The following is an 11,947-nucleotide window of genomic DNA, read 5'->3' as shown; positions in this document are numbered from 1 at the left end:
CCTGAGCTTTGTGACAAGGAAGGTGAACCTAGCACCAACCATGGAAGAAGAAGAGTTGGTAACCATGACTGACTGCTGGCCCCTTTATTTTTCAAAGTGATTAAAGTTTGGAAACCTACTGTAACATCAGCTTAGGAGGGTGGGTGTCATACAGTATTTCCATTAGAGAGTGATGTCTTCTGTTTTTCCCTGTTTTCACTTTAGCACCTAGCTGCAGAAGTGTATATAGACTTTTTGTAAATTAAATACTGTGTTTGTTTTGACCATCATATACAGACCTATGTAGCTCCTTTATCAGATACCTTAAAAAACAAGAAGCAACTATATTAATGTATTTTACCACCACAGTGGAAGGTGGGGGAAAGATGGTGGGCACTTGCCCTGCACACATCTAACTGAAGCGATCTTAGCGCAGTGAATTGCACCAGTAAACAAATATTAAAAGCTACTAAGATTTGTTTGTAAAAATACTCCTTTGGGGGGTATAATGTAAAAATCAGAAGGGATCAGGCATCAAAACAAGTCTTAAACCACTGATGTCCTATACCTGCAAAATGACAAAGGGCTCTATAATCACAGGTAATATTTCCACCTCCACTTAGGTCAGAAAGTCAGTCTTCAGGATCATATGGCAGCAGGGCCAGTGCAAGGATATTTTGCGCCCTAGGCGAAACTTCCATCTTGCGCCCCCCCCCCCCAATCACATACATTATACGCAATACACGGTCACAGAGTAACATGTTATAATTTAGAATTTATGTTTCCGCGCTTTAAGTTTAGCAAATTTAGAAACAAGTTCCTCCAAGTCAATGCTATGAGCAATGTCATGTTCTATTGACAAGGTAGATAGCCCAACAAGTCTTTGTTGCAACATTGATGTTTGCATATATGTTTTTATCAACTTGAGCTTCGAGAAGCTTTGCTCACCACTGGCCACAGAAACTGGGAGAGTCAACAGGATGCGAAGAGCAATAACTGTGTTAGGGACACTATCTGTCAGCTTATTTTCCCATATGAAGTTCAATACATCTTGCGGTGATGAACTCCTTTGGACTCGTCTTGCAATAGCTTGCAATTCACTGCACAAGTCAAAGGCATCAATATCTTTGGATTCACCATGTTGCAAAGCTTTCTCCAGATTCAAGCAATGTTCCATAATTTGCTTTGGTGTTTTATTTTGCAAACTGTAAACATCATATATGAAGCCAAATACTGAACTAATTTGCTGCATCAATGTGAATCTTTCTTCAACCGAATGTATTGCTGTGTCAGTGACTGCAAAGTAAAAGTTCACTTTGAATTTTTCTTTCGGATCATAAATAGGTTCGTCATCTGCTTCATATGTGAACTGCTTCCTCTTCTTTCTAATACGGATTGGATCTGGTTCAAAAAGTGCCGGTACATCCAACTCCTCCGCAAGTTCACCTGCATCTACCAATGTTTTCTCGAAGGCTGCGTCACTGCTGCGGCCCACAAGAAACTTCTTGGTTTCTCCAAGTTGATTAATGGCATCACATATATCAAATTCTTTTGTCTGAAGTTGTTTGCTAGTCAAACAATATGTCATACCACAAAACAAGAGAAACAAGAAACTTGAAATTAGAAATGGCTTTTGTAAGAGCCTTTGCACCAACTCGTGACGTATTGCTAGATGATCCTGTCAGAGTAATGTCTTCATAGATGTCTATCAGAGCATCACAGATATCACCAATGAAAGCAGGATGGAAAAGCTCCCCCCGCAGAAGACCTAAGACATGACGGCTGGATACATAAACAGACACCTGTCCCTCACAGCCACTACCTCATAACATGCCAATTTTGCTCAGGACAGAACATCATAGAGGAATACTATGCATTCAGTGGTCTCTACACTGGCCAAGCAACAGCATGACAACTAACCTAACCAGTCCATCCAACTTTTTTGACTGCTTCTTGGGCACTGGTGAGGGGTAGCAGTGCCAGACTGAGCCCGGTGATGGATGTACTACAAATCTACAAACTGAGGCAAGGTGCTGGGCCTAGAGTCCTGCTGAGACTGCTGTCCTGCACCAAGTGGAGCACAGCCTCCATGAGCAGAGAACTCAAACAAATATCATGCTCCTTCTGCATGATTCCCCCAAGCACTTCTTCAGGCAGCTGCTATGGGGGTCACTCACAGGCTGAGGCCTGCCTGTTGCAGGCAAAACACAGCAGCAGGGCTTAAAACTCAGACAGGGCTGCCCAGAGGACTCAGGGGGCCTTGGGCAAAGCAAAATCGGGGGCCCTTTCTATAAAACATTTGCAATACTATAGTAACATGTATTAGGAAATGTGAAAAATAACTAGTGAAATATATTCAAAAATTAATTTATAATAATTTGAAAATAAACTAAATACATTATTTAAAAACATTAAAAGCTGTAATGGTATGTATACATTTGCAATTACATAATGGGCAGCTGCTGGGTGATTGTGATAGTTGGTACCAATGGGCTGTCGTTGCCTGGGAGTGGTGCTGTTGTTGCCCACGGCTGGGTGGGGAGCTGGGCTCTGGGTTCAGGGGTGCCCAGCTCACAGGGGCTGGGCTAAGGGATGTGGGGAGATAGGGTCAGGGGGGTGTCCAGCTCAGAGTGGCTAGGCTCAGAGCTGGGGGTCAGGGCTGTTGGAGGGATGGGGTCAGGGGGTTTCCAGCTCAGAGGGACTTGGCTCGGAGCTAGGGGTAAGGGCTGTGGGGGGATGAGGTCAAGGGGGTTTCCAGCTCAGAAGGACTAGGCTTGGAGCTGGGGGGTCAGGGCTGTGGGGAGGATGGGGTCAGGGGGGTGCCTGGGGGCACTGGGGTAGCTCAGCTCTGCAGGCTGCTGTTCTCTCCAGCCATCCAGGCACAAGGGGAGCAGGAGCAGGGACCAGCTAAGGACCAAGGGGGCAGGAGCACAGGCACCTGAGGCCGACCTGTGGGGAGGCACTTGCTTACCTTGCCCAATGCATGAGCACTAGGGTCCTCTTTCTTCCTCCGCTCCACCAGACCACTGCTGAGGCTCTCTTCTTCTCCATGCCCCTCGCAGGGGCTAACGTGGAGGCTGAGCCAGGGGGCAGCCGCGGCTTTCCTCCAGAAGCGAAGCCCTGGTGTTGCGCCGCTGTCGCAGGGCCCCTGCCACGTGTCCTAAGCAGAGCTGCGCAGCTCTGCCCAGCCGCCGGCTCCCCCGCCGGGCAACGAGAAAAATTGCAGAGGCTGGAGCCCCTGCTCTGGGAGGGAGAGGGATTCTGAACCTCTGCCTGCAGCTCAGGTATTCCCCTGGGTCAGCGCAGCCGCCCGTCAGCCCAAACCTCTGGGCTGCCGCGGCGGCTCCCTGACCCCAGGGGCGCCCTGGGCTGCCGCGCCAGCGCCCTGACCCCGGGGGCGCCTGGGCTGCCGGGCCAGCGCCCTGACCCCATGGGTGCCCTGGGCTGCCGCAGCAGCTCCCTGACCCCGGGGGTGCCCCTGGCTGCTGGGCTGCCGTGCGGCGGCGCGCTGACCCCGGGGGTGCCCCGGGCTGCCGGGCTGTGGCGCCGGCGCACTGACCCTGGGGGCTGCTGTAGGCTGCCGGGCTACCTCAGTGGCTCCCTGACCCCAGGGGTGCCCTGGGCTGCTGGGCTGTCGCGCGGCGGTGCGCTGACCCCGGGGGCGCCCTGGTCTGCTGCGGCTGCGCCCTGACCCCAGGGGCGCCCTGGGCTGCCGGGCTGCCGCACGCTGACCCGGGGGGTGCCCGGGGCTGCCGGGCTGCCGCAGCGGCTCCCTGACCCCGGGGACGCCCCTGGCTGCCGCGGCAGCGCACTGACCCTGGGGGCACCCTGGGCTGCCGAGGCTGCGCGCTGAGCCCGGGGCTGCTGCGGCTGCGCACTGACCCCGGGGGCGCCCTAGGCTGCAGCGCTGGCGCCCTGACCCCGGGGGCGCCCCGGGCTGCTGGGCTGCCGCGGCTGCGCCCTGGGCTGCCGGCTGTAGGTAGCTGCTGCCGCGGGCAGCTCAGACTACCTCTCCAGCAGCAGCGACTGCAACCATTTAAAAAATTTGGGGGGGCACCGCTTTTTGGCGTCCTCAAATCTTGGCGCCCTAGGCAACCGCCTAGTTTGCCTAAATGGTTGCACCGGCCCTGTATGGCAGGTTACATTTGAGTTTCAAATCATAGAACTGGAAGGGACCTCGAGGTCATCTAGTTCAGTCTCCTGCATTCATGACAGGACTAAGTATTCATTTTTAACATAAACTGAGGAAGTGAGATTATCAGAACATTCCAGAGTTATCAGGAGCCCTTGCACAAGTGTTGCAACAGGAGATAAGGCAGCTACTAGTTCCTCAGACTGGTCTAGGGTGTAGAGTTTACAGTGCAAAAGGGTATAGTAGTGTCCTAATCAGGACCGGCGCCAGTGGTTTCAGTGCCCTAGGCGGACGGGAATTTCGCCGCCCCGAGCGCTGGTCCGCGGCTCCGGTGGAGCTGCCGCAATGGTGCCTGCGGAGGGTCCAGTGCTCCGCGGCTCCGGTGGAACTGCCGCAGTGATGCCTGCAGGAGGTCCACCGGAGTCGCGCGAGCAGCCGATAGTCCGCAGGCACGACTGCGGCAGCTCCACCGGAGCCACGGACCAGCTGACCCTCCACAGGCACCACTGCGGCAGCTCCACCAGAGCTGCCTACCACCCCCTCCAGCAAAACAGCACCCACCATTTATTCTGGCACCCTAGGTGATTGCCTAGGCTGCCTAAATGGTAGTGCTGGCCCTGGTCCTAATACCCCATTGTGCTAGGCACTGCTCAAAATATATGTAAGCAGAGTCAGGATGAGCTCTTCCCTAACATCTGGTGGTGAATTATGGGAAGTGCAGAAAGAATGTCAGGAATATGAAATCTCAAATATTTGCATGGGCACACCAGCAAGGCAGCCTGGGATGGTTATTTTGACAGCTGAGACCACCAATTTCTTTGTTATTGGGGCAGGAGGAAAAGAAAACTGCTGTCACCCTAATTATGTGAATGAGGAACTATTAGACTGTTTTATGACAGAAATGACTCAACCTAAATTAAGTAGTACTTGCTAGACAAGGGACATGGGTTCCAAAAATCCAGTGAATTGAGAGAGCTTGGGGATTTGTGTGTGTACCTGATGGAATGGACCCCTTTTGAGGGCCTGGAACACCAATGAACATCCTCCTCTCTCTACTGTTAAAGAGTAGAGCTAATTTTTATTCCATTAGGAGTCCATCTAAAAACTGCTGAGCTGAATTCATGTTGGACCAATGATGCACCAGCCCCACGGCTCCCCTATTAAGAGCTGAAATCACTGAAAGAGCTGACCATCACTGAGTGCTGTGTTAACTAGTGGTGGAGCCTGAAGACCTACCATTAAGTGGCTGGCAGAGTGGAGCAGTTTGCACCATGTTGGAGCAGCCCATGGAACAGTGAGCAGAGTGAAGTGGTTTGCATGGACAGCTGGAGGAGTGGCACAGCTTAGTGGTGAAGGCTGCAGCAGAACTAACTCTTGAATTCTGGGGTGGCATTGACCAGAGACTTTTGAGTTGTTGGACTTTGGGGTGACTGGACTTAAGACCCTAAGGGGGAAAGGACATTGTCAAACGTACTTGGAGGTGGGCTTTTGTTTATGGTGTGTGTATAATCCTATTCGTGGTGTTTCTCCAATGGGATGCCGCATTGTTTCCTTTCTTTATTAAAAGGATTTTGCTACACTCAGACTCCGTGCTTGCGAGAGGGGAAGTATTGCCTCCGAGAGGCGCCCAGGGGGATGTGGTATGTTAAGTGTCACAGGTCACTGGGTGGGGGCTTGAGCCGGTTATGCATTGTGTTATTGAACAGAACCCCTGGATACTGAACCCAGCCCTTGTTGTTGCCAACTCAGAGGGGCAGAAGGGTTACATTTTCTGAGAATCAGCAAAATCCCAGCCTAATTGAAATGAGTGACAAAATTTCCATAGATATTGGAATGCGGATTTCACCAACTGCCTCTGCCTTTCAGTCTAAACAGGTTCAACCTACAGACTTCTGCCTGTATATGTATGTTGATCAGGTGTGTGAAGAATGATCCCTGACAGACAGTTATGCTGGCAGAAGCCTCTAATATAGATGCAATTATACCATCAAATCCCATCCTCACTGACACCAAAGCACTTTTACTAGTATAGGCTGTTTCACTATACCAGTGGAAAGCACAACCGACATAGCTGCAGCCAAACTAGGAGTGCTTTGCTGGTATAGCATCCAGCATTCCAATGTTGGTACAATGCTTCTGGTATAGCCAAAGCCTCAGTCAGACCTTTAAGAAAAATCATGGCTCCAAAAAGCACCACAGATGGCAAGAAAGCAGGTACTACCAACTTCCCACTGACCTTCAGACTTCTGCTGAAATGGTTCTTGAACTCAGATGTCAAGCTGAAGCCATGTTTGGCCGTCTTACACAGGCAGTCTATTCTTGAGCATTTTGACCTCCCCTCTACTTACTTTTGCAGACTGTAACCATATACTTCTTGCTGCTATCTCCACACTACGATTATTCTGGCTAATGGGTACTCTTAAAATTTATTCAGGTAAGTTCACTTTCTATTATCCAGTAAGCGAGAAGTAGAGGATGCTAGATTCCTGAAAGGGAGACTTGATAAACCAGCACCCCTTGCAGCCCTTAAGAAGATTGCTATGTGAGAAAGAAAGAAAAAAAAAAAAGAAAAAAAAAAAAAAAGAGTACAATGCTTGCTTCTTTGTTAAAAAAGCTGCCATTTAAGAATGAAAAATGTATAGATTTCATTCACTTCTTGCAGGGACACAAGCAGATGTGTCTGCCCACATGGATCTTTTTGCAATAACCAGACATTTCAGAGCATTTGTCTTCAGTTACTTCATTATCTGCATCTAACCTAAACTCATCTGAGTGGTTCTTAAGGAATATCATATATATACACACACAATTGAAAAAATTTTATAACCAAGCAATATTCTTAAAATTGCTCAGTATACTTTTATAGCAAGCCATGAAACATGGGACAGGAAAAGACCCAGATGAACAAAGGAATTTTTAAATATATTTATTACGCCAGTAATGCCACATCACAGATGGCAATAATCAGTGAACAGATGCGATTACATGTATGGCATAAATGAAAATTCAGACCAGTTCAGGATTACTGCACACTTCAGTCCCAAATAAACAAAAGCTATTTCTCTCTCCATTCTTTTGGGGTAACTCTGCCAACAGGTGATAAATTCCATTCAATTCCAGTTTGTGTTACCACCTGTAATAGATTAAAAAGCTATATAAGAACAAGTTTGTCAAATTCCAAGGCCAGAAGACCACTATGAACATCTCTAGGCTGATCTCCTGTATAACATCACAGAACTTCCCCAAAATAATTCTGATAGCATATCTTTTAGAAAAACATCCAATCTTGATTTAAAAAGTGGTCAGTGATGGAGACTCCATCATGACCCTTGGTAAGTTGTTCCACTGACTGATTACTCTCCTGTTAAATAATTATGCCTTATTTCCAGTCTGAGTTTGTCTAGCTTCAACTCTCAGCCATTGGATCATGTTATACCTTGCTCTGCTAGATTGAAAAGACCATTATTAGGTACCTACCACATTCATGGTTCATTTTTGTAAATTTCACAGTTATCACATTTTTTAAATCTTTAATTTTACATTTCCAGATATTTAAATCTTAAATTTCACAGTGTTGTAATAAACATGAGTATGTATTTAAAAATGGTAAAAAATAATCACGTAGAGCCTTTAAGACTCAGTATTTCTCAAACTGGGGGTCCTGACCCAAAAGGGGTCACAAGTGCCACTATTATTTCTGCACTTCCTTCAGAGTGGAGTGGCCAGAGAGCAGCAGCTGCTAGCTGAATGCCCAGCTCTGAAAGCAACACTGCCACCATCAGCAGCACAGAAGGGTGGCAATACTGTGACCCCACCCCAGAATAGTCTTGCTACCCCCTTTTGGCTGAACGATGACCAGATGTCCTGATTTTATAAGGGTAGTCCTGATTTTGGGGGGTTTTCTTATGTAGGCTCCTATTACCTCCACCCCCGTCTAGATTTTTCACACTTGCTGTCTGGTCACCCTATTTGGGAGGGCATCTCCAGTTTGAGAAAAGCTGTGTACTTCGTATACTTTTACCCTGTAGCATAGGGTACTTACTATAAAAAGTACCCTATTGTATGGTAAGAGTACACAAAAGATTTCATGGTCTGTGATGCATTTTTCACAGCCATGAATTTGATAGGACCCTAACCATTATTACCAGTAATAGTTAGTAGCTCTCAAATCCAATAAAGCTATACACAGTAACAGTTATGCATATTAGGGGTCTACTTTTAGAGTGATGGTTTTATAGTATCGTTAACCTATGCAACTGTTCAAGAACAAAAAGTTAAAAAGACAATACAGTTGAAGGGCATCATTCTCTATCAGTATTGTTTTTAGACTCAGATTTGACATCTTATTCAGCCCTTTACACTGATACACTGATTCCATTGGTATTACATTGATGCTATTGTACAATAATAATTTATATTACAGAAATATTAAGAATAACTCATCAACACCTATCTTAATAAACTCTACATAAAAGGAGACTTATGTCACTTACTGTATTAGAAAGCTATTTTTAAAACATTTTAAAACTGATACCGTGAGATTCAGGGGATAACAGCATCAGTCTAATATTTAGCTCTTATAGTACAGCCCCACACAATATTTTCACCAACATAAAATGAAAACTTGAGGTGAATAGCTCACTCATCCAACTGCCCATTTTGGAAATGAATTATTCGACAAAAGGAAGCGTACTTAGCTTACATTTAATCAAGCTGTTTAACAGTTTTGAAGACTTGCAGTAAATTGTCATTCAAAATAAGTGCCTACTGAAGATCTAGGTTTAAAGTTGGACTAATGAATCGCTTCTCTTTGGGGTATTAATGCATACAAAATTACTCTTTCTGGAAACCCCAAAGCCCTAATTCAAGTTGCTTCATAAAGGCAAATCCTTATAAAGGTGCATAACAACTTGCAAATTCAGGGCTATAGTTATACCAGACACTAGTGATAGTACCAACCATACAGTACTTACATATCCCCAAATGGAGACACAAAATAGGGATCCACCAAGTAGTATAATGTTGCCATATTTATCATGGAAGTCAGGCACATGTTTGTGGTGACTCTGTCTTGCTGCAATCCACTGAGTGCCACGAGCTAAGAGAAATGGTCAAAAATGTCAGATGTACCAATGGACTGGTGACCATCCATCTTAAATTTCAGTGTTTTGTAATAAACACGAATATGTATTTAAAATGGTAAAATATAAAGACGTAAAGCCCTTAAGAAATACTAGAAAGTATTACTAGAAAAGATGGACTTCAGAACACTAAGAATAACGATGCTCTTCATTACAACAGAAAGATAACATTCTGGCAGTATTACAAAGCCACACAATTGCTGGAACAGAGAAAATGATCCATTTTAGACAAATCCATCAAAGAGACTTATTAACATTTTATAATGTTTGGTTGGCAAGCTACTTTAAAATGTCCATTAAGCAAGTAACTATAAAATACACCCACAGAAATGAAGACTTTTTGTTCACTCAATTTAGAAACTCTAGTGCAACTCCAAGTACAATCACTTTCTGAAATGCTAAAATATATGGTTAGTTTATGAATTCATCAATGCATGTTATTTTTCCACAAGGAATGTCTGTAATTAATCCAAGTGTTTCCAGAAGGAGCAAAGAAGCCAGAAAACTTAAGATGATCTCACAAGAAAAAAGACTCCTGCACTGTGTAGACAAATGCTAACTGAAATATAAAATCCCAATATCTGAAAGATTTTGTATGAACTTACTCTCGTGAAATTAAATGTGTTAGGTCCAGACAACCAACTTCAAGAAGGCTGTATCTGAAGTTATTTCCAGAGCATTTTATAGGCAAAGCACTGAAATAGTCGCAAACTAAAACACAGTCTCCCCAACATTAAGACATTTTTGATTCCACTTTACAAACCACTTAGCCTAAATTAAACGTGTTTCCAAACGTTTACAGATGTGCTCAAACACAAGACATCGCCCAGCAATCGAAAAGCTGCCAGTATCTATCACGCTCACTCTGCTTTGGAAGGTAACAATCCAAAGTCTCATTCCTACAGCAGCAGCCGTAGGAGCAGAGCCCTGTGCCCGAGCCGTGCCCACGCCAAGGCGGAGGCGACTGACTGCAGGGGGCACTCGGTTCCGCTGCGGAGCGGCAGGGAACCCGGGAAAGGGGAGCTAAAAGGGTCAGGAGCTCTCGCTCCGGAGGGGACTGAGCCCTGTGGGGGTACCCGCCCATCTGTGCCCCGGAGGGCTCCTCCACAGCTCACCGCTGAGGCGCACCGCGGTCCTAGCCAGAGACAACATGCTGACGTCTCAGACAGATAATTTCTGCCTGTCTCCTTCTCCGCCTTATACCCTTCGCGAGCAGTGAAAAACAAAATGGCGGCCAGCCAGGAAGTCCGCACGCTGCGCATGCGCCCCGGAAGCGCCCCGTGGGAAATGTATTTCATTCTCTTCCTGAGTGCGGCCCCACGGCATTATAGGAAATGTAGTTTCCGCGGCTGCGTGAAGGGGCTCTTACAGCCACATGGGAAGAAACCCCTGTACCCGGGAAGCTGGGGACCCGGTACTCCCATGGGCTCCCCACACTTCCTACGTTAGTGATGGCTTTTGCCACGGGAACTAGAAAATCAGAGTAGTCCTAGTGGTGATTACTCTGCAGTGAAGACTAAGGATTTCCCAGCTGCCTATGTTCACAACAGTGTCAGGATGGCCGAGTGGTCTAAGGCGCCAGACTCAAGGTTTAAAGTGCCTTCCTCTGCCGAGGGTTGGGTGTTCTGGTCTCCGTATGGAGGCGTGGGTTCGAATCCCACTTCTGACACATTTTTTTTTCTTTGTGTGTGAAAAACAGCGAGTTTAACTGTAATAAGCATTGGTTCAAGCGTCTTACCACACGGCAGGGTAGGGATCACCTCACGCAGACAGAAATTTTCGCCATATAAATATAGATTGTGGCGCCCATTAAATAGGGACTTACATTATAAAAAGTACTAAATAAAGACACGGATTTACATTATATATTCAGCGATATCCTTAACTGATTCATAAGAATGATCTAACTTGATCATTGATGTAAAATCCTTGTGGGTCTGATTTTGCAAATGTATGTGCATATGAGTAAAATTAAACATGTAGTTATATGATTGAAATATCAGAGTTTATATCTATACAAAAGGGTGCATATAATAAGTATAAAGAACATATCTAAATACTTAAATCACCTAAACTCTTGCATATGTAATGGTTACCGAATTAAAATCTCTCAGTAAGAATAAATATTTCGAGAAAGAGAATTTAAATCCATACCTATATCATACAAAGAAAGATATACGTATGGCAGTCCATTCCATCTCTTTCTTGATATTGCTAGTTTGATATATAAATATAGATATAGATATATGAGATACTGCCTGTCTTTACAGAAAGAACATGTGTTCCTGTATGTATAACGTAAATCTCTGTGTATAACTATGTATGCTATCGATATTGATTTCTTATAGATAGACTGATATATTCCAGACAGTTTTTATGATCCATCAAGATTACAGATCGGGAAGCTGCTTTGCTTAAGTCAATGAGGCTCCACTTGCGTGCAAACGTCTTCTTAGGAAAACCCAGTTACAGCACGAGGGTACAAATCTGCACAAAATATGACAGCATAAAAGAAATAAAACTTGACGGATCAAGATGATACTTTAAAATAAATGCCACGGAATAGGAATATAGGATTGTATAGCTGCATGTGAGGGGTATGCTTGGGTATTTGAGGATCTACTATAAAATATTATTTTCCTAATTATAATACTCCTGGCATCCACTATTTCTTCAGCAGCATCCAGCCATCCTG

At 45.5% G+C, this 11,947-nt stretch overlaps 1 protein-coding gene and 1 non-coding gene across 2 annotated transcripts; one reads left to right on the top strand and one right to left on the bottom strand.

Annotated features, from left to right (window-relative positions):
• Positions 1-7,021: 7,021 nt before the first annotated feature.
• On the bottom strand, positions 7,022-10,497 carry LOC115657900 (cytochrome c oxidase subunit 7B, mitochondrial). The gene is made up of 3 exons (XM_030576244.1): positions 10,368-10,497; positions 9,085-9,209; positions 7,022-7,244 (listed from the first exon to the last, which is right to left on the bottom strand). The coding sequence occupies exons 1-3, from the start codon at positions 10,402-10,404 to the stop codon at positions 7,167-7,169; spliced, it is 240 nt and encodes a 79-aa protein (XP_030432104.1). The 5' UTR covers positions 10,405-10,497; the 3' UTR covers positions 7,022-7,166.
• A 306-nt stretch (positions 10,498-10,803) lies between these two features.
• Positions 10,804-10,921, top strand: TRNAL-CAA. Its single transcript has 2 exons — positions 10,804-10,841; positions 10,876-10,921. It is a non-coding gene; the product is annotated as a tRNA-Leu (tRNA).
• The last annotated feature ends 1,026 nt before the right edge of the window (positions 10,922-11,947 follow it).

The sequence above is a fragment of the Gopherus evgoodei genome, chromosome 9 (assembly GCF_007399415.2).
Source record: "Gopherus evgoodei ecotype Sinaloan lineage chromosome 9, rGopEvg1_v1.p, whole genome shotgun sequence".
Taxonomy (NCBI): domain Eukaryota; kingdom Metazoa; phylum Chordata; order Testudines; family Testudinidae; genus Gopherus; species Gopherus evgoodei.
The sequence above is the reverse complement of the archived record's forward strand: the minus strand, read 5'-3'. Positions and strand labels throughout refer to the sequence as shown.

Bases quoted from the DNA above. Each gene is read 5' to 3' on its own strand.
- LOC115657900 (XM_030576244.1), bottom strand. From the start codon at position 10,404: ATGTTGTCTCTGGCTAGGACCGCGGTGCGCCTCAGCG. The intron at 9,210-10,367 runs GTGAGCTGTGGA...CATTTCTCTTAG, and splicing joins GACCGCGGTGCGCCTCAGCG to CTCGTGGCACTCAGTGGATT. The intron at 7,245-9,084 runs GTAAGTACTGTA...AATCTATTACAG, and splicing joins GTGTCTCCATTTGGGGATAT to GTGGTAACACAAACTGGAAT.